The 23,285-nt window shown below is 46.6% G+C and overlaps 1 protein-coding gene across 1 annotated transcript in view; it reads left to right on the top strand.

Annotated features, from left to right (window-relative positions):
- The first annotated feature begins 1,549 nt into the window (after positions 1-1,549).
- The window catches only part of nipal3 (NIPA like domain containing 3), an 82,194-nt gene continuing 60,458 nt past the window's right edge, over positions 1,550-23,285 (top strand). The window contains exons 1-4 of the mRNA XM_080211639.1: positions 1,550-1,608; positions 12,652-12,720; positions 14,061-14,232; positions 19,819-19,878. Of these exons, the coding sequence (XP_080067765.1) occupies positions 1,561-1,608; positions 12,652-12,720; positions 14,061-14,232; positions 19,819-19,878 (349 nt within the window). The 5' untranslated portion in view covers positions 1,550-1,560. The remainder of the gene's footprint in view (positions 1,609-12,651; positions 12,721-14,060; positions 14,233-19,818; positions 19,879-23,285) is intronic.

Genomic DNA, 23,285 nt, shown 5'->3' with positions numbered 1-23,285 from the left:
TGCCAGTCAAGTCGGCTGCTTTGTCTTGAATGGTGTTAAGCTTCTTGTGTGTTGTTGGAGCTGCAACCATCCAGGCAAATAAAGAGTAATCCTGTTAAAAATTGCCAGTGCAATTTCCTTCTGACTATCGACCACTGTGTCACCACCTCTGTTGGGTCTGTGCTGTCACTGGGACAGGACATACCCAGGGATGGTGGTGCCGATGGTGATGTCCAGGACATTTCTGTAATGTATGATTCTGTGAGAATGATCATGACTACGTCAGACTGTTGTTTGGATGACCTGTGGGACAGCTCTCCCAGTTTTGGCACAGGACTCTTGATGTTACAAAGGAGGAAGTGAAAGAGCAGCTGAGAGCTGATGCAGTTAGTCACCAGTTGGTCAGAAAGCTGGACAATGAACTCGCTGCAAGTCATCAAACAGCTACAGCAGTTAACAGCGATACCATGAGAATGGGAGATCCCAATAGGGAGAAAGACTTCCACCACCATCACTCACGAAATATCTTTTCTACTTCAAAAGTTAACCAGAGAACTAATTTCCAAGCAATTCGACTATAAGAAACCTCACAACCTGTTTGAATCTTTGTTGTATTGGTCCCTCCCTTCAGCTTGGTTATCCAAGAAATGACAGGCCTGTCAGTTGGGAGACTGGAGATAGTAAACCAGACGCTGAGATACTTGTAATCTTTAACTGTGATGGCCCGTGGCTGGGATTCTCCAGCCCTGCTGAGTGAATGGAAATTCCCCATTTTAGCGAGCAGCACTGGGGTCTGACATTGGAGAATTTCAGCCTCCATTACACAGAATCAGAATGATTACAGTATAAAAGGAGGCCATTTGGCCCATTATGCCCATGCTAACACTCTGCAAGAACAATTTACTCAGTCCCGCTTGCCCACTCTTTTACTTGTTTCCCTGCAATTTGCTTCTCTCCAGATGCTGATCCAATTCCCTTTGAAAGCCACGATTCAATCTGTCTCCACCACACTCTCAGACAGTGCGTTCCAGATCCTAACCACTCACTGTGTATATTCTTGATGGTAAAAAGTCTGACAACACCAGGTTTTAGTCCAACCTATTTATTTGATAATACAGATTTTTTACTGTGTTTACACCAGTCCAACGCCGGCATACCCACATCATGACATATATTCTTGATGTACAGGTGTTGGGGTACTGGCATTGGGATACAATAGTTGTTTTACTGGTGTTAGAGTACCGGTGCTAGGATAGAGATGCTGGGGAACGGGTGCTGGGGTACAGGTATTGGGGCACCAGTGCTGGGGTACAGGTATTGGGGCACCAGTGCTGGGGTACAGGTATTGGGGCACCAGTGCTGGGGTACAGGTGTTACAGCGTCGGTGCTGGGGTACCGGTTCTGTACCCCAGGGGGCGGATCCTGAACAGCGGCGCTACTGATTGGTTGTTTAGTCCGATGGGCGCTCCTGATTGGTTGTTCAGTGCGCTAGGCGCTCCTGATTGGTTGTTCAGTGCGCTGGGCGCTCCTGATTGGTGTGCAGCGCCGCCAATCAGCGTGTGTGGTTTGGGAGCCGGGCGGATGGAGCGGGAGAGCGGCCTCGGCCCGGGGCCCGGCACCAGCTACAAGGTGAGGCCCGGGGGCGCCACAGGCCCGAGCGCAGCACCCACCAGCCCGAAAGGGAGGGGAGCGCGGTAACCCCCCCCCCCCCCGCAGAAAACACTCCCAACACAGGGTTAGATACTGAGGAAAACTCCCTCCGCACCGAGGCCTGAACCCCGGCAAGGGAGAGGGTCACCGCGGCCCGGCCCCCCCTACCCCGCCCCCCACCCCCCCCCGCAGCCCCGGCGGGTTGGCGGGGGGGGGGGGACGGTGAAACTCCCTGTGTGTTTATGTTGTTATTTTCTCCCTTTCTGGCTTTGCTTCACTCATGGTTTGCCGTGACATCTGATGACCCCTGGGTGACTCTGATGACCCCTGGGTGACTCTGATGACCCCTGGGTGACTCTGATGACCCCTGGGTCACTCTGTAACCTTGATTCCCCCAGAGCAGAGAGAACATTTCTCTGATATTAGCTGTTTTTTGTAAAGCTCTCAGCCTGTCCTCTCACTTCCTGTGCCAGGAATAATTCCTCCTTCATCAGGGTAGAGGTGACCTGTCCATCCTCATTCCTATCAATCCAACACATCCTTCAACCTCTCCCCGCACATTTACTCTGCTAATCCCTACAACCTACACATTGTGGGACACTAAAGGGCATTTTAGCATGGCCAATGCACCTAACCCACACAGCCCCTAATTGAGCTGAAGTTTGTTATTGGGAAGACCAAAGCCCCTGATAAAGACCATCTGTTGGAAACACTAACAAACTACACTTGCTGTGTATTTATGTGTGAACACTTGAGGCAGGGATGTAGGGAGGGATGTGAGAGACGTGGTTTGCCTGACTTCAGTGACTTGGGAAATGTACTATTTACAATAAATTGGATAGATATATTCATTGGGAAAATGACACAAGATCAGAGGGCAATATTCTAAAAGAATTAAATACACATGGCACAAGCTATACTGTGGGGTGGGGTGGGATACAGCCCAGGATGATTAAAGCGATAAGAAATATCATAAAACCCCCAATGGGGTCATAGATCCCACTGAATAGGAAAGATATAAAGAACAGCAATTGCTGGCAAAGCTAATGAGAGCAGCTATGGAAAGATGTGTGAAAATAAATTTGTAAGTGATATCAAAGTTAAAAATGTTTGAATAAATTATATTTAAAAAGAGGGTGGGCAGAAGCTATATGAGCTCTTTAGATTGGTGATGGTTGAACTAAAATTAGGACAGGACTTACTCAGTTAATGGTAGGGTGTTGGGGAGAGTTACAGAACAAAAAGAACTAGGGGTACAGGTTCATAGCTCCTTTAAAGTGGAGGCACAATTGGACAGAGTGGTGAAGAAGGCATTTGGCATGCTTGATTTCATTGGTCAGAACATCAAATACAGGAGTTGGGATGGCTTGTTGAAGTTGTACAAGATATTGGTAAGGTTACATTTGGAATACTGTGTACAGTTCTGGTCATCCTATTATAGAAAGGATATTATTAAACTAGAAAGAGTGAAGAAAAGATTTACTAGGATGCTATCAGGACTTGATGGTTTGAGTTATAAGGAGAGGCTTGATAGATTGGGACTTCTTTCTCTGGAGCTTGGAATGCTGAGGGGTGACCTTGTAGAGGTCTATAAAATAATGCGCACAGATCAGCTCGAGGAGTATAAAAAATGCAAGAAGCTACTTAAGAGGACAATCAGGAGGGCTAAAAGGAAGCATGAAGTTGCTTTGGCAGACAGAGTGAAGGAAAATCCAAAGAGCTTCTATAGGTATGCTCGGAGCAAAAGGATAGTGAGGGATAAAATTGGTCTTGAAGACCAGAGTGGTAGACTGTGTATGGAACCAAAGGAGATGGGGGAGATACTAAATGGGTTTTTTGCATCTGTATTTACTGAGGAAATGGGCATGGAGTCTACGGAAATTGGGCAAATAGGTAGGGAGGTCATGGAACCTTTACAGATTAAAGAGGAGGAGGTGCTGGCTGTCTTGAGGCAAATCAGAGTGAGTAAGTCCCCAAAACCGGACAGGGTATTCCCACAGACCTTGAGGGAGGCTAGTGTTGAACTTGCAGGTGCCCTGGCAGACATATTTAAAATGTCAATATTCACGGGGGAGGTGCCAGATGATTGGAGGGTGGCTCATGTTGTTCCGTTGTTTAAAAAAGTTTCCAAAAGAAATCCGGGAAATTATAAGCTGGTAAGTTTAACGTTGGTGGTTGGCAAGTTATTGGAAGGTGTGATAAGGGATAGGATCTACAAATATTTGGATAGACATGGACTTATTAGGGAGAGTCAACATGGCTTTGTGCGTGGTAGGTCATGTTTGACCAATCTATTAGAGTTTTTCGAGGAGGTCACCAGGAAATTGGATGAAGAGAAGGCGGTGGATGTTGTCTAACTGGATTTCAGCAACGCCTTTGACAAGATCCCTTATGGGAGGTTAGTTCAAGGTTCAGTTGCTAGGTATAGATGGGGAGGTTGTAAATTGGATTAGACACTGGCTCAATGGAAGAAGCCAGAGAGTGGTTGTGGAGGATTGCTTCTCTGAGTGGAGGCCTGAGACTAGTGGTGTGCCACAGGGATCGGTCCATTGTTGTTTGTCATCTATATCAATGATCTGGATGATAATGTGGTAAATTGGATCAGCAAATTTGCTGATGATACAAAGATTGGAGGTGTAGTGGACTGTGAGGAAGGTTTTCAAAGTTTGCAGAGGGACTTGGACCAACTAGAAAAATGGGCTGAAAAATGGCAAATGGAAGTTAACGCAGACAAGTGTGAGGTATTGCACTTTGGAAGGACAAACCAAAGTAGAACGTACAGGGTAAATGGTAGGACTCTGAAGAGTGCAGTTGAACAGAGGGGTCTGGGAATACAGGTAAAGAATTCCCGAAAAGTGACATCATAGGTGGATAGGGTCGTAAAGAGTGCTTTTGGAACATTGGCCTTTATAAATCGGAGTATCGAGTATAAAAGTTGGAGTGTTATGGTAAGGTTATATAAGGCATTGGTGAGGCCAAATTTAGATGTAAATAAGGTTGAAAGAGTGCAGAGAAGGTTCACGAGGATGTTGCCGGGACTTGAGAAGCTGAGTTACAGAGAGAGATTGAATAGACTAGGCCTTTATTCCCCGGAGCGTAGAAGAATGAGGGGAGATTTGAACAAAGAACAAATCAGCCCGGGAAACAGGCCGTTCGACCCAACGAGCCCGCGCTGCCATCTCAACACCACCAGTCCCCCCCTCCACGACCCCTGTCGAATGTTTTATGGCCATCCACATTGAGGGAATCTGATTTAGGGACAATTTATTCCTGCCAATCAGCCTAACAGCACATCTTTGGGGTGTGGGAGGAAACCAGAGCACCCGAAGGAAACCCGCGCAAGCACGGGGAGAATGCGCAAACTCCCTCAGACACTGGCCCAAATCCATGTGTCTGCACAGCAATCAGTGATAGTCACTGAGCTGTCGTCTTGCCCAGTATCTGGTCCAGTTTAGGCACACACTAACGACATGAAGTACTAGGCCAATCTCAAACAACCAAGAGCAGCCCCAGTACGACCCATCGCGTGTATGCCCCTCGTTGGACACGAGGCGGACCAACTTAAAACCTGGGTGTCATACCATATCCAATTACATTACCAGGGACACCCCATGCTAGTGACCCTTATTTAAAACAATCTCCTATATCCACCCATCGCCAACCCAGTCATGTGCCTGTCTAAGTTACTCTTAAATGACTCTAGCGTGTTTGCCTCCACCACCTTACTTGGCAGAGCATTCCATACCCCCACTACCCTCTGTGTGAAAAACCTCCCTCTAATATCTGTGTTGTACCTCTCCGCCCTCACCTTAAGTCCATGGCCCCTTGTCCTACGTGTGTCTATCATAGGAAATAGCTTACCTCTGTTTACTCTATCTATACCCTTCATAATCTTATATACCTCTATTAGATCCCCCCTCAGTCGGCGTCTTTCAAGGGAAAAGAGCCCCAATTTCTTCAATCTTTCCTCATACCCCAGTCCTTCCATACCAGGCAACATCCTTATGGAGGTGTGTAAGATTTTGGTGGGTATAGATAGAGTGAATGCAAACAGGCTTTTTTCACTGAGGCTAGGGGAGAAAAAAACCAGAGGGCATGGGTTAAGGATAAGAACATAAGAAATAAGAGCAGGAGTAGGCCATCTAGCCCCTCGAACCTGCCCCGCCATTCAATAAGATCATGGCTGATCTGTCGTGGCTCAGTTCCACATTCCCGCCCTCTCCCCATAACCCTTAATCCCCTTGCCTATCAAAAACCTATCAACCCGCGTCTTAAAAATATTGAGCGAGGCAGCCTCCACCACTTCAACGGGCAGAGAATTCCAGAGATTCACCACCCTTTGAGTGAAGAAGTTCCTCCTGAACTCTGTTTTAAACCGCCCCCCCTTTATCCTGAGGCTGTGCCCTCTAGTCCTACTGTCCTTTCTGAGCGGGAAGAGTCTCTCCACCTCTATCCTATCCATCCCATTCAACATCTTATACGTCTCAATGAGATCTCCCCTCATTCTTCTAAACTCTAACGAGTACAAGCCTAGTTTATTCAGCCTCTCCTCATAGTTCAACCCCCTCAACTCCGGCATCAGCCTAGTAAACCTCCTCTGCACTCCCTCCAAGGCCAAAATATCCTTACGTAAGTGCGGCAACCAAAACTGCACACAGTACTCCAGCTGCGGCCTCACCAGTGCCCTATACAGCTGCAGCAAGACCTCCCTACTTTTATATTCAATCCCCCTCGCTATGAAGGCCAGCATCCCATTTGCATGGCATTCGCAAGGATGCAAGGATGATCCCATTCGCAAGGATGAAAGGAGAAAAGTTTAAAGGGAATATTAGGGGGAGCTTCTTCATGCAGAGAGTGGTGGGAGTGTGGAATGAGCTGCCGGATAAAGTGGTAAATGTGGGGTCACTTTTAACATTTAAGAAAAACTTGGACGGGTTCATGGATGAGAGGGGTGTGGAGGGATATGGTCCCAGTGCAGGTCAGTGGGACTAGGCAAAAAATGGTTCGGCACAGACAAGAAGGGCCAAAAGGCCTGTTTCTGAGCTGTAATTTTCTATGGTTCTATGGATAGTCACTATCTCTTCCCAAAGAAAGGGGAATCTAAAAGTAGAGGGCACAGGTTTGAGGGGAGAGATACAAAAAAGTCCAGAGGGACAATTTTTTTACACAGACGGTGAGTGTCTGGATCAAGCTGTTAGGGGTAGTAGTAAAGGCAGGTACAATTTCGTCTTTTTAAAAGCATTTAGACAGTTACATGGATAAGATAGAGGGATATGGGCCAAATGCGGGCAATTAGGATTAGGGGTTAAAAAAGCAGTGGCATGAACAAGTTGGGTTGAAGGGCCTGTTTCCATGCTGTAAACCTCTATGACTCTAAGGAAATGATGAACATGTTACAAAATGACATTGTTTCAGTGTTTATAGGGGAGGTCAAGGTCAGCATGTTGGCTATGCTAAAGAAGCTAATATTGAATCAGGAATTCAACAGTAATACACCAAACAAAATAACTGGCTTCCATCTGAATCTTCAGGGAAGTAGCTGAGAACATTGTCAATCTCCCTAGCTATAATTATCCAACATATCCAGATTTGCTGATGACATGGGCTGCATTGTAGGAGGGTAGGTGGAAACATAAAGTTCCAAACATATGAGTAACTTAAGAACATAAGAAATAGGAGCAGGAGTAGGCCATCTAGCCCTTCGAGCCTGCCCCGCCATTCAATAAGATCATGGCTGATCTGTCGTGGCTCAGCTCCACATTCCCGCCCTCTCCCCATAACCCTTAATCCCCTCGCTTATCAAAAACCCATCAACCCGCGTCTTAAAAATATTTAGCGAGGCAGCCTCCACCACTTCAACGGGCAGAGAATTCCAGAGATTCACCACCCTTTGAGTGAAGAAGTTCCTCCTCAACTCTGTTCTAAACCGCCCCCCCCCTTTATCTTGAGGCTGTGCCCCCTAGTCCTACTGTCCTTTCTGAGCGGGAAGAGTCTCTCCACCTCTATCCATCCCATTCATCATCTTATATGTCTCAATGAGATCTCCCCTCATTCTTCTAAACTCTAACGAGTACAAGCCTAGTTTATTCAGCCTCTCCTCATAGCTCAACCCCCTCAACTCCAAGTGAGTGGACAAAGTTGTAAGGGATGTAGGTAAATGTGAAGTCATCCATTTTGGACTGGATTAGAATCCTTTCTAAATGGTGAAACAACGAAGGTCCAAAGAGACTTGGGTCCATATACACAGATCATTAAAATGTTATGAAACTTGATATCAAATAGAACAGAATGCAAGGGTGCAGCTCCAGATCTTGCTGAGTATGGTCAGGGACTGTTTCAATGCCTGAGGAATCACAAATGATATCTTTATTAGTTTGGCTGGGGAAGCTGGGGATATTGTGGTTAACAATCTTCAGTTGACTTCCGTTGACATAGTATGGCTGTGATGTTGCGAGGGGTAGAACTCTTGGGCAAGAGCTCAGTACATGGGTGTGGTTTGACTTGCATGACCACAATCACAACTTGAGCTGTTCATGTTCTACTTGTGGAGCAAGTGACTAAATCTTCTCTGCCCCTCCCCCCTCCCCAAAAGATTGAGGGTTGCAATTTGTACTGAACACCATCATTAAAGGGAGATGGTGGCAGAGTGTCGATGTTACAGGGATGGTAAGCCAGAGGTTCAGCTTCAGACCATGAGAACATGGGTTCAAATCCAACTATGCAGCTGGCGGGATTTCAAAACCAATTAATAAGAACCTGGATTTCAAAATTCACCTGGTTTACTAATGTCCTTTAGGGAAGAAAATCTGCTAAGCTTATATGGTCTGGCCTAGGTGTGGTTGACTTATAAATGCCCTCTGAAATGGCCAAACAAAACTGCTACAGAAAAGTCAAAAAGCAAAGAAACAAGGTGGACCATCTGGCATCAAGCCCGGCACCAGAAACAATGCCACATCCAGCCTTCTGCTTGGTAATGTCTGGGGCTTTGAGAGCTATGATGTGGAGATGCCGGCGTTGGACTGGGGTAAACACAGTAAGAAGTCTCACAACACCAGGTTAAAGTCCAACAAGTTTATTTGATAGCAAACGCCACTAGCTTTCAGGGCTTTTCCCCTTCATCGGGTGAGTGGGTGAGTCAGATTGAGTTTGTGTCTTAATATGCCCTGTTTGTGAACTGAGATCCCATTCACTTGCTGAAGGGGAAAAGCCCTGAAAGTTACTGGCATTTGCTACCAAATAAACCTGTTGGACTTCAACCTGATGTGAGACTTCTTACTGCTTTTGAGAGCTGACATTGTCACATTTACTGACTTGTCTCACAACACCAGGTTAAAGTCCAACAGGTTTATTTGATAGCATTTGAGTATTTATTTATTTGAATAAACGGGTGCTTTTCTGGTTGGCAGTTGGTGACTAGTGGCGTGCCTCAGGGAGGGGGCTGAGTGTAGGGTAACAAAGTTTGCTGCTGACACAAAGATGAGTAGAAAAGCGAATTGCGTGGAGAACGCGGAAGTCTGCAGAGAGATTTGGATAGGCTGACTGAGTGGACGAGGACCTGGCAGATGGAGTATAACGTTGGCAAATGTGAGGTTATCCACTTTGGAAGAAATAATAGGATGGAATATTATTTAAATGGTGTAAAGCTGCAGCATGCTACTGTGCAGAGGGACCTGGGAGTCCTTGTGCACGAAATCATAGAACCCTACAGTGCAGAAAGAGGCCCTTCGGCCCATCGAGTCTGCACCAAACACAATCCCACCCAGGCCCTACTCCCATATCCCTACATATTATACCCACTAATCCCTCTAACCTACACATCCCTGGACACTAAGGGGCAATTTCTTAGCATGGCCAATCAACCTAACCCGCACATCTTTGGACTGTGGGAGGAAACCGGAGTACCCGGAGGAAACCCACGCAGACATGAGGAGAATGTGCAAACTCCTCGCAGACAGTGACCCGAGCCGGGAATTGAACCCAGGACGCTGGAGCTGTGAAGCAGCAGTGCTAACCACTGTGCTACCGTGCCACCCTTAATCGCAAAAACCCAGTCTGCAGGTGCAGCAGGTGATCAAGAAGGCGAATGGAATGTTGGCCTTTATCGTGAGGGGGATAGAATATAAAAGCAGGGAGGTCTTGCTGCAACTGTACAGGGTACTGGTGAGGCCGCAACTGGAGTACTGTGTGCAATTTTGGTTCCCTTATTTGCGAAAGGATATATTGGCCTTGGAGGGAGTATAGAGAAGGTTCACCAGGCTGATACCGGAGATGAGGGGGTTAGCTTATGAAGAGAAATTGAGTAGATTGGGCCTGTACTCGTTGGAGTTTAGAAGGCTGAGGAGGGATCTTATAGAGACATATAAGATAATGAAGGGGTCAGATAGGATAGAGGTAGAGAGATTCTTTCTACTTAGAAAGGAAACCAGAACTAGAGGGCACAGCCTCAAAATAAGGCGGGGGGGCAGTTTAGTACAGAGTTGAGGAGGAACTTCTCTCAGAGGGTGGTGAATCTCTGGAATTCTCTGCCCATTGAAGTGGTGGAGGCTACCTCGTTGAATAAGTTTAAGTCACGGGTAGGTAGATTTCTGATCAATAAGGGAATTAAGGGTTATGGAAAGCAGGTGGGTAAGTGGAACTGATCCACTTCAGATCAGCCATGATCTTATTGAATGGCGGGGCAGGCTCAAAGAGCTAGATGGCCTACGCCTGCTCCTATTTCTTATGTTCAAAAGCCACTAGCTTTTGGAGTACTGCTCCTTCATCAGGTGAATGGGATTTCAGTTCACAAACAGGGCAAAAAAGACACAAACTCAATTTACAAAATAATGGTTGAAATGCAAGTCTTTACAGATAATCAAGTCTTCAAGATACAGACAATGTGAGTGGAGAGAAGATTAAGCACAGGTTAAAGAGATGTGTATTGTCTTCAGCCAGGACAGTTAGTGAGATTTTGCAAGCCCAGACAAGTCGTGGGGGTTACAGATAGTGTGTCATGAACTCAAGATCCCAGTTAAAGCCGTCCTCGTGTGCGGAACTTCGCTATCAGTTTCTGCTCAGCGACTCTGGATTGTGTGTCGTGAAGGCTGCCTTGGAGAACGCTTACCCAAAGATCAGAGGCTCTAAGGGTGGCGAGGGCATGCATGTACTCTGGATGGTGATCTTCAGGCCCATCACCAAGAGTGGCTTGGTAATGTCACTACTGACCAAGCTGACTGAAGGATATAGCTGCTAGACTGGGCGAGGGGCAGATGGTGAGAGAAACAACAGGAGAAAGAAAAAACACTTGACCCCACCCATCTCCCTGCATTGGTCCTTGAGGAGACCAAGTCCTGTTCATAGAACATTACAGCGCAGAACAGGCCCTTCGGCCCACGATATTGCGCCGACCAGTTAAAAAAACAATGACCCTCTAACCTAAACCAATCCCTTTTCGTCCATAAACCTATCCACGGATCTCTTAAACGCCCCCAAACTAGGCGCATTTACAACTGCAGCAGGCAGGGCATTCCAATCCCTCACCACCCTCTGGGTAAAGAACCTACCCCTGACATCCATCCTGTAACTACCCCCCCTTAATTTAAAGCCATGCCCCCTCGTGCTAGCTTTCTCCATCCGAGGAAAAAGGCTATCACTGTCCACCCTATCTAAACCTCTAATCATCTTATATGTTTCAATAAGATCCCCTCTTAGCTGCCTTCTTTCCAGCGAAAACAACTCCAAATCCCAAAACAAAATGTTCACAAATTGAGAAAACTCTCCATTGTGTTGTGTGGCACTTCCACCATCATTGAACATCCTAATTTATATCGAGAAGCTCATTGATGAAACATCTGGAGATGGTTGGGCCTGGGATACTATCTTGAGGAATCTCACAGTGATGACTTACACACAACCATCTTCCTTTTGCCAGGCATGACTCCCACCTAGCAGAGAGTCTCCCTCCTGCCCTGCTTGTACCTATTGGCTCCAGTTTTCCTATGGATCCTTGAGCCCCACCTGGTCAAATATTCAGTCACTCTCATCTTTGTCAGTGATTTGGTTATTGGTCAGGAAGTGCCACTTGATAGCAGTGTTGAAGAAAATGTGAAAGGAACTCTGTCTTTTTTTGACTGAAAGTAGAATGAGAGGCAATAAACTGAGTCCTATTTGTCTTGCTTTTTGAGGACAAAACTCGGAAACTTTTCACTTTGTTGGGTGGATCCTAATTTTGTAGCAGTGCTGGAGCAGCTTGGCTATGGGTGTGACTAGTCCTGGAGGACATGTCTTTAGTACTCTTGGATATTGGGGATGGGCCACAAATGCTGCCCATGCTGTTGATGTACTCTATCATGGTATTGCTTAATTAATCGTGGGATAGCTCTCCTAATTCTGGTACATACTCCTCGGAGCTCTTCCAGAGGATTTTGCAGGATTGACTGTGCTTTTCTGCTGTCTTAGCTGTTGCCAGGTGGTCTCTAGGTTTCATTCCATTTTGATTTTTCAGTTGTAACTTGGTTAAACGGTCAGTAATAAAATAAAATTAATTAAATAAATTAATTAAACCGTTATCAGCAGCTGCATGTAGGCCAGACCCAGGAAAGATGGTAGCTTTCCTTTCATAATAGGCATTAGTGAACTAGATAAATCTGTACGACTCATATGGATACAGAGGGCTCAGGGATACAGACTAGATCCAGATTTATTGATTAATTGAATTCATATTCCATTAGCTGCTGTGGTTGAATTGGAACCAGAACATTAGCCTGGGACTCTGGATCAGTACAGCAATACAACCACTACACCACCGTATTCTTGTATGGAAAATGAGGAAGTGAGAAGAAGCTTGATTTGGGTGGAAGCAAAGAGGATGTGTGGAACCCACCCTGATTCAGAAGATCAGTGATCTCATTAAAATGTACCAAAGCTGGGAGGGAGAGTGAGGCAGGAGGTTTCACTGCGTTGTCCCCTTAACCTGACCATTCACCTTGGTGGTTGGAGCTGCCTCTGTGATTTGCTGATTGTGTTTCTTGTTTTCATTAACAGGAAAATCTGATTGGAACTTTACTTGCCATCTTTGGGAATCTTGTCATTAGTATCTCTCTGAATGTACAGGTGAGTTTCTGAGTACAGGGAGGGTGAATTTCCAGCTGAGGCTGGGGGAGAGGAAGAATCGGTGAAGGTGGAGTTAGCAGGCAGTGATGCTCGTGGCTGCTGCTATTGTTTTGCTGTACAAACACTAATACATATTGAATTCAGGAGTGATCAAGCTTACACAAAACAAAACAACATATGCCAACCAGTTAAAAGGTCTTTCATTTGATGAGTTAGAGGAAGTTTTGAGTGTGTAACTACACAGTCCACAAAACAATCTAATTGTACAAAACAAATGAAAAGGGTCCGAGCTCAATAGTGTATGAACTGTGTAACAGACACCAGGAAACACATTACAGGCTGTCATCTCTGAAAGCAGTTTATTTATACAACGGTGACAGTCCGGAATCTGATTGATTGTTTATACACAACAATATTCATGTGCAGCTAATTTCCTGATATACAAAAGGGGAAATAGAATGAAATCTGGGAACGATACAAGTCAGCTGAATGTATCTGATGGGAAAAATATTGGACCCTATAGTTGAAAAAAAGTGATGACACATCAAGAGACAAGAAATATAATAAACAGCATGGTTTCTGAAAATCAACTAATTTGATTTTGGAAAGGGAACAGAAAGAGTAGCCAAGTGCCCTGCACATCAATTTTCCAGCCTCAAAATGTAACACAGTGGGCTCATGTCAGATGTTAGTGCACAGTTGCAGTGGATAGCTAAACCAGCAACAAATTGGCTTAGAAATGAAAGCCATGATGTGGAGATACCGGTGTTGGACTGGGGTAAACACAGTAAGAAGTCTCACAACACCAGGTTCAAGTCCAACAGGTTTATTTGGTAGCAAAATCCACTAGCTTTCAGAGTACTTCGACCTCCGCCCTCTCCCCCCATCCTCCACTCTATCCCTCTCCTCTGCCTTCCCCTCCCCTCTGCCTTTCCCCCTCCACTTTCACCCCTGACTCCCCCTCTGCCTGCTCCTCCTCCGTCCGACCACCCCCTTTTCCGCCCGATTCCCCCCCCACCACTCCTCCGAACCCCTCTCTTCCACCCGGCCTCCCCTATCCCCTCCCTAATTGCCTCCCCTATCCCCTCCCTCCCCCCCTTTCTTCCTCTCCCCCCTCTTCCTCTTTCCCCCCCTTCCCCCTCTTTCCCCTCTTTCCCCCCTTCCCCCACCTTCCCCCCCCTTCCCCCCTCTTTCCCCCTCTTTCCCCCCCTTTCCCCCTCCTTTCCCCCTCTTTTCCCCCCCCATCCACTCCACCCCCCCCCCCCCCTCCATCCACTCCCCCCATCCACCCCCTCCTTCACAGTTGTGTTTGTGTGACGCTCTCCCACCTCTTGTTACAGAAGTACAGTCATGTGAGGCTGTCCGGCAGCAAAGATCCTCGATCGTACTTCCGGACCAAAACTTGGTGGTTGGGACTGGTGCTGATGTTACTGGGGGAGCTGGGAATCTTCACCTCGTATGCCTACGCACCATTATCGCTCGTCACACCACTTGGTGCTGTTTCCATCGTAGGTATGAAACTTTCTGTGTCACAATGCAGGGCATCCTAAACAAGAACCAACGAACAAAGAACTCAGAAAATTACAACACAGGATCAGGCCCTTCGGCCCTCTAGTCCTGCACCAACCATGCTGCCCAACTGAACATAAACTGCTGCCCAACTGAACTAAAACCCCCTACCTTTCTGGGCACCATATCCCTCTATTCCCATCCTATTCATGTATTTGTCCAGATGCTCCTTAAAAGTCACTATTGTATCTGCTTCCACCTCCTCTCCCAGCTGCGAGTTCCAGGCACCCACCATCCTCTGTGTAAAAAAAATCCTGCCTTGTACAACTCCTTTAAACCTATGCCCCCAGTAACTGACTCTTCCACTTGGGAAAAATCTTCTGACTATCCACTCTGTCTGCACCCCTCATAATGTAGACCTCTATAAGGTCACCCCTCGACTTCCGTCGTTCCAGTTAGAACAAGCCAAGTTTCTCCAACCTCTCCTCACAGCTAATGCCCTCCATACCAGGCAACATCCTGATAAATCTTTTCTGTACCCTCTCCAAAGCCTCCACAATCTTCTGGTAGTGTGGTGACCAGAATTGAACACTGTATTCCAAGTGCAGCCTAACTAAGGTTTTATAAAGCTGCAACATGACTTGCCAATTTTTAAACTCAATACCCTGGCCAATGAAGGCAGGCATGCCATATGTCGTCTTGACTAACTTTTCCACCTGTATTGCTACTTTCAGTGACCTGTGTACGTTCTGCCTTTCAGTCTTAAGGATTCTGTCATTTACTGTATATTTCCCATCTTTATTAGACATTCCAAAACACAGTACCTCACATCTATCCAGATTAAACTCGATCTGCTATCTCTCCGCCCAAGTGTCCAGCTGATCTATATCCTGCTGTATCCTCCAACTTTCCTCATTGCTGTCCACAGTTCCACCAACCTTTGTGTCCTCTGCAAACTTACTAATCAAACCAGTTACATTTTCCTCTAAATCATTTATATATATTACAAACAGGAAAGGTCCCAGCACTGATCCCTGAGGAACATGACTTGTCACAGCCCTCCATTCAGAAATGCACCCTTCCACTGATACCCTCTGTCTTCTTTGACTGATGTGGGTATGCCGGTGTTGGACTGGCGTAAACACAGTAAAAAGTCTGACAACACCAGGTTTTAGTCCAACCGATTTATGTGATAATACACTCACAAGCTTTTGGGGTTAGCCCCTTCGTCAGGTGAATCTGACAAAGGGGCTAACCCCGAAAGCTTGTGAGTCTATTATCAAATAAATCAGTTGGACTAAAACCTGGTGTTGTCAGACTTTTTACTGTTCTTTGACTGAGCCAGTTTTGTATCCACCTTGCCAACTCACCTCTGATCCCATGAGACTTCACCTTCCGTACCAGTCTGCCATGATGTAACTTGTCAAAGGCCTTACTGAAGTCCATGTAGACAACATCCACTGCCCTACCGTCATCAATCATCTTCGTCACTTCCTTGAAAAACTCAATCAAGTTAGTGAGATACAACCTCTTCACAGAACCATGTTGCCTCTCACTAATACTTATTTCCAAGTGGGAGTAGATCCTGTCTTGAAGAATCCTCTCCAATAATTTCCCTACCACTGATGTAAGACTCACTGGCCTGTAATTACGTGAATTATTCTTGCTATACTTCTTAAACAAAGGAACAACATTGGCTATTCTCCAATCCTCTGGGACCTCCCCTGTAGCCAGTGAGGATAAAAAGATTTCTCTCAAGGCTCAGCAATTTCCTCTCTTGCCTCTCTCAGTATCCTGAGATATATCCCATCAGGCCCTGGGGACTTGTCTCCCTTTATGTTTCTCAAGAACTCCTAATACCACCTCCTTTTTGATCTCAACATGATCCAAACTATTTACATACCCTTCCCTGACTCATCATCCACTAAGTTCTTCTCTTTGGTGAATACTGATGCTAAGTACTCATTTACTACCTCACCCATTTCCTCTGGCACCACATATAGATTCCCTCCCCTGTCCTGGAGTGGGCCAACCCTCTCCCTGGCTACCCTCTTGCTCTTTACATGTGCACATAAAAACTTTATGATTTTTTGTAATCCTGCTGGCCAGTGACAATTTTAGCCCTCTTGACTCCTTGCTTAAGCTTCTTCCCACTTTCTTTGTATTGCTTCATGTGTTCCCAGCCTCCTAACCTTGATAAATGCTTCCTTTATATTTTTGAATAGGATCGCAATATCTCTTGTTATCCAGGGTTCCCAAAACTCGCCATTTTTATCCTTCATCTGTACTGGAACATGCCGGTCCTGAATTCCTACCAACTTGTACTTGAAAGCCTCCCACGTGCCAGATGTTGATTTGCCCTCAAACATCTGCCCCCAATCTACATTTTTCAGTTCCTGCCTAATATTGTTGTAATTAGCCTTTTCCCAGTTTAGCACCTTCATCAAGGACTACACTTATCTTTATCCATCAGTATAGGGATAGAAGAAAATTTGGCCGATTGGATAAATAACTGGCTATCTCATAGAAGGGTGGTGGTGGAGGAAAAATTTTCAGACTGGAGGTCAGTCACCAGTGGTGCAGCACAGGGTCCGCAGAATGCGACATTGATAAGGTGCCCCATGCAAGGCTTATTGAGAAAGTGAGGGGGCATGGGATCCAAGGGGACATTGCTTTGTGGCTTACCCACAGAAGGCAAAGAGTGGTTCTAGATGGGTCATATTCCATGGAGGTCGGTCACCAGTGGAGTGCCCCAGGGATCTGTTCTAAGACCCTTACTCTTTGTGATTTTTATAAATGACCTGGATGAGGAAGTAGAGGGATGGGTTGGTAAGTTTGCTGATGACATGAAGGTTGGCGATGTTGTGGATAGTGTGGAGGATGTCAAAAGTTGCAGCGAGACATTGATAGGATGCAAGACTTCAACCCAGATAAGTGTGAAGTGGTTCATTTTGGCAGGTCAAGTAGGATGGCTGAATACAATAATGGTAGGACTCTTGACAGTGTGGAAGATCAGAAGGATCTTGGGGTCCGAGTTTATAGGACACGCAAAGCAGCTGCGCAGGTTGAAGCTGTGGTTAAGAAGGCGTATGGTATACTGGTCTTCATCAATCATGGAATTGAGTTTAGGAGTCGAGAGATAATGTTGCAGCTATATAGGACCCTGGTCAGACCCCACTTAGAGTACTGTGCTCAGTTCTGGTCATCTCAATACAGGAAGGATGTGGAAGCCATAGAAAGGGTGCAGAGGAGATTTACAAGGATGTTGCCTGGATTGGGGAGCATGCCTCATGAGGATAGGTTGAGAGAGCTTGGCCTTTTCACCTTGGAGAGACAAAGAATGAGGGATGACCCGCTAGAGGTGTATAAGACGTTGAGAGGTATTGATCGAGTGGACAGTCAGAGGCTTTTTCCCAGGGCTGAAATGGTTGCCACAAGAGGACACAGGTTTCAGGTGCTGGGGAGTAGGTACAGAGGAGATGTCAGGGGTAGGTTTTTTACTCAGAGGGTGGTGGGAGTGTGGAATGGGCTGTCTGCAGCAGTGATGGAGGTGGATTCGATAGGGTCTTTTAAGAGACTTTTAGATAAATAGAACATAGAACATTACAGCGCAGAACAGGCCCTTCGGCCCACGATGTTGCGCCGACCAGTTACAAAACAATGACCCACTAACCTAAACCAATCCCTTTTCGTCCATAAACCTATCCACGGATCTCTTAAACGCCCCCAAACTAGGCACATTTACAACTGCAGCAGGCAGGGCATTCCAATCCCTCACCACCCTCTGGGTAAAGAACCTACCCCTGACATCCGTCCTATAACTACCCCCCCCTTAATTTAAAGCCATGCCCCCTCGTGCTAGCTTTCTCCATCCGAGGAAAAAGGCTATCACTATCCACCCTATCTAAACCTCTAATCATCTTATATGTTTCAATAAGATCCCCTCTTAGCCGCCTTCTTTCCAGCGAAAACAACCCCAAATCCCTCAGCCTCTCCTCATAGGACCTCCCCTCCATACCAGGCAACATCCTGGTAAACCTCCTCTGCACCCTCTCCAAAGCCTCCACATCCTTCCTGTAATGTGGGGACCAGAACTGCACACAGTACTCCAACTGCGGCCGCACCAGAGTTGTGTACAGTTGCAACATAACGCTGCGACTCCTAAATTCAATCCCCCTACCAATAAACGCCAAGACACCATATGCCTTCTTAAGAACCTTATCTACTTGATTCCCAACTTTCAGGGATCTATGTACACATACACCTAATACATGGAACTTAGTAAGATAGAGGGTTATAGGTCAGCCTAGTAATCTCTAAGGTAGGGACATGTTTGGCACAACTTTGTGGGCCAAAGGGCCTGTACTGTGCTGTAGTTTCTCTATGTTTCTATGGATCAGTGCTGGGACCTCTGCTATTTGTGATTTTTATCAATGACTTGGAAGAGGGGGCTGAAGGGTGGGTTAGTAAATTTGCTGATGACACCAAGATTGGTGGAGTAGTGGATGAGGTGGAGGGCTCTTGCAGGCTGCATAGAGGCATTGATAGGATGCAGAGCTGGGCAGAAAAGAGGCAGATGGAGATTAACCCTGATAAGTGCGAGGTGATTCATTTTGGTAGGACAAATTTGAATGCAGATTACAGAATCAGTGGCAGGGTTCTGAGGAATGTGGAGGAACAGCGAGATCTTGGGGTTTATATCCACAGATCTCTGAAGGTTGCCACTCAAGTGGATAGAGCCGTGAAGAAGGCTTGTTAATGTGTTAGCGTTTATTAACAGGGGGTTTGAGTTTTAAGAGCTGTGGGGTTATGCTGCAACTATACCGGACTTCAGTGAGACCACATTTGGAATATTGTGTTCAGTTCTGGCCACCTCACTATAAGGAGGATGTGGAAGCATTGGAGAGAGTGCAGAGGAGATTTACCAGGATGCTGCCTGGTTTGGAGGGTAGGTCTAATGAGGGAAGATTGAGGGAGCTGGGGCTTTTCTCTTCAGAGCGGAGGAGGATGAGAGGCGACTTAATAGACGTTATAAGATGATGAGAGAGTTTGATAGAGTGGACGTGCAGAAACTATTTCCTTCGGTGGATGTTGCTGTCACTAGGGGGCATAACTAAAAGGTTCAGGTAGGAGATATAGGAGGGATGTCCGAGGTAGATTCTTCACTCAGAGAGTGGTTGGGGTGTGGAATACACCGGAATGATAGGGAGTGGGATAGCTTGATCTTGGGTTCGGACATATCTTGGCACAACATTGAGGGCTGAAGGGCCTGTACTGTGCTGTACTGTTCTGTGTTCTAGTATCTTAAAGCTTACTAAATTATGGTCACTGTTCCTGAACTACTTCCCTACTGAAACCTGGGGTAACAAAGCAGTTGCTCATTGCAGATCCTGTAGAAGTGGAGTGCCCCTTGTGATAAAGGAGGAAAGAATCGCTAAAAGTGGGTTGCATTGATGGGGAGACATTCTGTGGTGGAGTGATGAAGGGGATATGAGAGCGATAGTGGGAGGTGGCCCCTGAAGGGTTGAGCTGCGTGAGTTGACAGAAGCTGAGCTCCACACCTCTGATTTGTATTTTTTGTCTCATCAGCCAGCTCAATTTTGGGAATCATATTCCTGAGGGACAAATGGAAACCCAAAGAATTTCTACGTAAGTGAGAAAATACAGATTTATTCTTCGTTAGCGGAAATGTGTGCATGTTTTTGATAAAAACGTTATATCCACAGATCTCTGAAGGTAGCCAACGTTTCAGAGCAGCTCTGATGAAGGGTCATCCAGACTTGAAGCGTTGGCTCTATTTTCTCTCCACAAATGCTGTCAGATCTGCTGAGATTTTCCAGCATTTTCTGAGCATGTTTTTGATATCTATTTATGATTTGAATGAACAAGGACAAAGAAGCCTCCAAGCCTGCATTGACCATGCTGCCTGACTTAACTAAAACCCCATACAGTCAAGGGAACCATATCCCTCTATTCCCATCCTATTCATGTATTTGTCAAGATGCCCCTTAAAAGTCACAACCATATCCACATTGACTACCTTCCCCGGCAGCAGATCCAGGCACCCACCCTCTTTGTAAAAAAATCTGCCTCGCATGTCTCCCTTAAACCTGTGCCACCTAGTAATTGACTCTTCCATCCTGGGAAAAGACTTCTGCCTGTCCATGCCTCTCATAATCTTGTAGGCTTCTATCAGGTCACTCCTCAACCTCCGTCATTCCAGTGAGAACAAAAAGGGAAGCAGAAAGGTAGTATTAATAGGGGACTCCACAGTGAGGGGCGCAGACAGGCGTTTTTGTGGACGTAGAAGGGAGTCGCGGATGGTGGTTTGTCTCCCTGGGGCTGGGATCCAGGATGTCTCTGGGCGGGTCCCAGACATCCTGAAAGGGGAGGGTGAGGAACCGGAGGTAGTAGTACATATAGGTACTACTGATGTAGGTAAGAAGAGGGAGGCACTTGTGAAAAAGGACTATAGGGAACTGGGTAGGCAGCTGAGGAAGAGAAAAGCGAAGGTAGTAATCTCAGGATTGCTGCCTGTGCCAAGGGAGAATGAGGGAAGAAATGAAATGAGGTGGAGGGTGAATGCGTGGCTGAGGGACTGGTGTAGAGGGCAGGGATTTCGGTTCCTAGATCACTGGGACCTCTTTAGGGGTAGGTGGGACCTCTATAGTAGGGACGGGTGGCACTTAAATACCAGGGGGACTAGTATCTTGGCGGGAAGACTGGCTAAGGCTACCGGGGGGACTTTAAACTAGAAAGGATGGGGGGAGGGAACTGTGTTGGGGAAACTGGGACGGAGGAGGTTCGCTCCCAGGTAGGGGAGGACCGCAGGCAGTATGCGAGGGAGGTTAGACAGGTGGTGGAGATGGGAAATGCCCAGACTGAGGGGCTGAAGTGTATATATTTTAATGCAAGGAGTATAGTGAATAAGGTAGATGAGCTTAGGGCGTGGATAGCTGTTTGGGATTGTGATGTGGTGGCCATTACGGAGACTTGGATGTCTCAGGGACAGGACTGGGTACTTCAGGTGCCAGGCTTCAGGTGCTTCAGGAAGGACAGGGAGGGTGGCAGAAGGGGTGGTGGCGTGGCACTGTTGATCAGGGATAGTGTCATGGCTACAGAGAAAGAGGATGTCGTGGAGGGATTGTCTACAGAATCTCTGTGGGTGGAAGTTAGGAACAGCAAAGGGTCAAAAACTTTGCTGGGTGTAATCTATAGGCCGCCCAATAGTGACAGGGAAGTTGAAGTGCAAATAGGGAAACAGATTCTGGAGAGATGTTTTAATAACAGAGTTGTCGTGATGGGAGACTTCAATTTCCCAAACATCGACTGGAATATCCCTAGGGTAAGGGGTATAGATGGGGAGGAGTTTGTTAGGTGTGTTCAGGAGGGTTTCCTGACGCAGTATGTGGACAAGCCTACGAGGGGAGAGGCTGTACTTGACCTGGTACTGGCGAATGAACCAGGGCAGGTGATGGATCTTTCGGTAGGAGAGCATCTTGGATATGGTGACCATAATTCTATCTCCTTCACAATTGCGTTGGAACGAGATAGGATCAGGCAGGCTAGGAAGGTGTTTGTCTGGGGTAAGGGGAGATACGAAGAAGTCAGGAAGTTACTTGGACAAATAAACTGGAAGGAGGCGTTCTTAGGGAAAAGTACCGAAGGAAGGTGGCAGATATTCAAGGAATGTGTGTCTGGAGCTCTGAATGACAACGTTCCGATGAGACGAGGGGGTTTTGGTGGGTCGAGGGAACCGTGGTGCACAAAGGATGTGTTGAACCTAGTCAGGAAGAAAAGGAAGGTGTACAAGAGGTTCAGGGAATTAGGAGATGTTAAAGATCTTGAGGAGTATAAGGACTGTAGGAGGGAACTTAAAAGGGAAATTAGGAGAGCCAGAAGGGGTCATGAGAAGACCTTGGCGAGTAAGATTAAGGAGAATCCCAAGGCCTTCTATAAATATGTGAAAGGTAAAAGGATAAGAAGAGAAGGGATAGGACCGATAAAAGGTGAGGGGGGAAAGGTTTGTGTGGAACCAGAAGAAATGGCGGAGGTGCTTAACGAGTACTTCGCCTCAGTATTCACGGTGGAAGCCGATCTGGGAGATTTTGTTATGGATTTGCAGCAGATGGAAAGGATTGAGTACGTGAATATTAAGGAGGAGGATGTGTTGGAACTTTTGAATTCTATCAAGGTAGATAAGTCGCCGGGACCAGATGGGATGTACCCCAGGATACTGTGGGAGGCGAGGGAAGAGATTGCAGAGCCCCTGGCGATGATCTTTGCGTCGTCAATGGAGACGGGAGAGGTTCCAGAGGATTGGAGGATTGCGGATGTAGTTCCTATTTTTAAGAAAGGGAACAGAGATAGCCCGGGAAATTACCGACCGGTGAGTCTGACCTCAGTGGTTGGTAAGCTGATGGAGAGGCTTCTGAGGGACAAGATTTACGAACATTTGGAGAGGTTTGACATGATCAGGAATAGTCAGCATGGATTTGTCAAGGGCAGGTCGTGCCTTACAAGCCTAGTTGAGTTCTTCGATAATGTGACTGAACACATTGACGAAGGAAGTGCCGTGGACGTAGTGTACATGGACTTCAGCAAGGCGTTTGATAAGGTCCCCCATGCAAGACTTCTTGAGAAGGTGAGAGGGCATGGGATCCAAGGGCCTTTGGCCTTGTGGATCCAGAACTGGCTTGCCTGCAGAAGGCAGAGAGTGGTTGTGGATGGGGCTTTTTCTGAATGGAGGTCAGTCACCAGCGGAGTGCCTCAAGGATCTGTTCTGGGACCCTTGTTGTTTGTCATTTTCATAAATGACCTGGATGAGGAAGTGGAGGGATGGGTAAGTAAGTTCGCTGATGACACAAAGGTCGGTGGTGTTGTGGATGATCTGGAAGGATGGCAAAAGTTGCAGCAGGACATAGATAGGATGCAGGACTGGGCGGAGAAGTGGCAGATGGACTTCAACGCGGATAAATGTGTTGTCGTCCATTTTGGCAGAACCAACGGGATGAACGAGTACACTATCAAGGGCAGAAGTCTGAGTAGTGTTGAGG

The sequence above is a fragment of the Carcharhinus amblyrhynchos genome, chromosome 24 (genome assembly GCF_965287045.1).
Source record: "Carcharhinus amblyrhynchos chromosome 24, sCarAmb.v2.hapA, whole genome shotgun sequence".
In the NCBI taxonomy this organism is placed as follows: domain Eukaryota; kingdom Metazoa; phylum Chordata; class Chondrichthyes; order Carcharhiniformes; family Carcharhinidae; genus Carcharhinus; species Carcharhinus amblyrhynchos.
The sequence above is the reverse complement of the archived record's forward strand: the minus strand, read 5'-3'. Positions and strand labels throughout refer to the sequence as shown.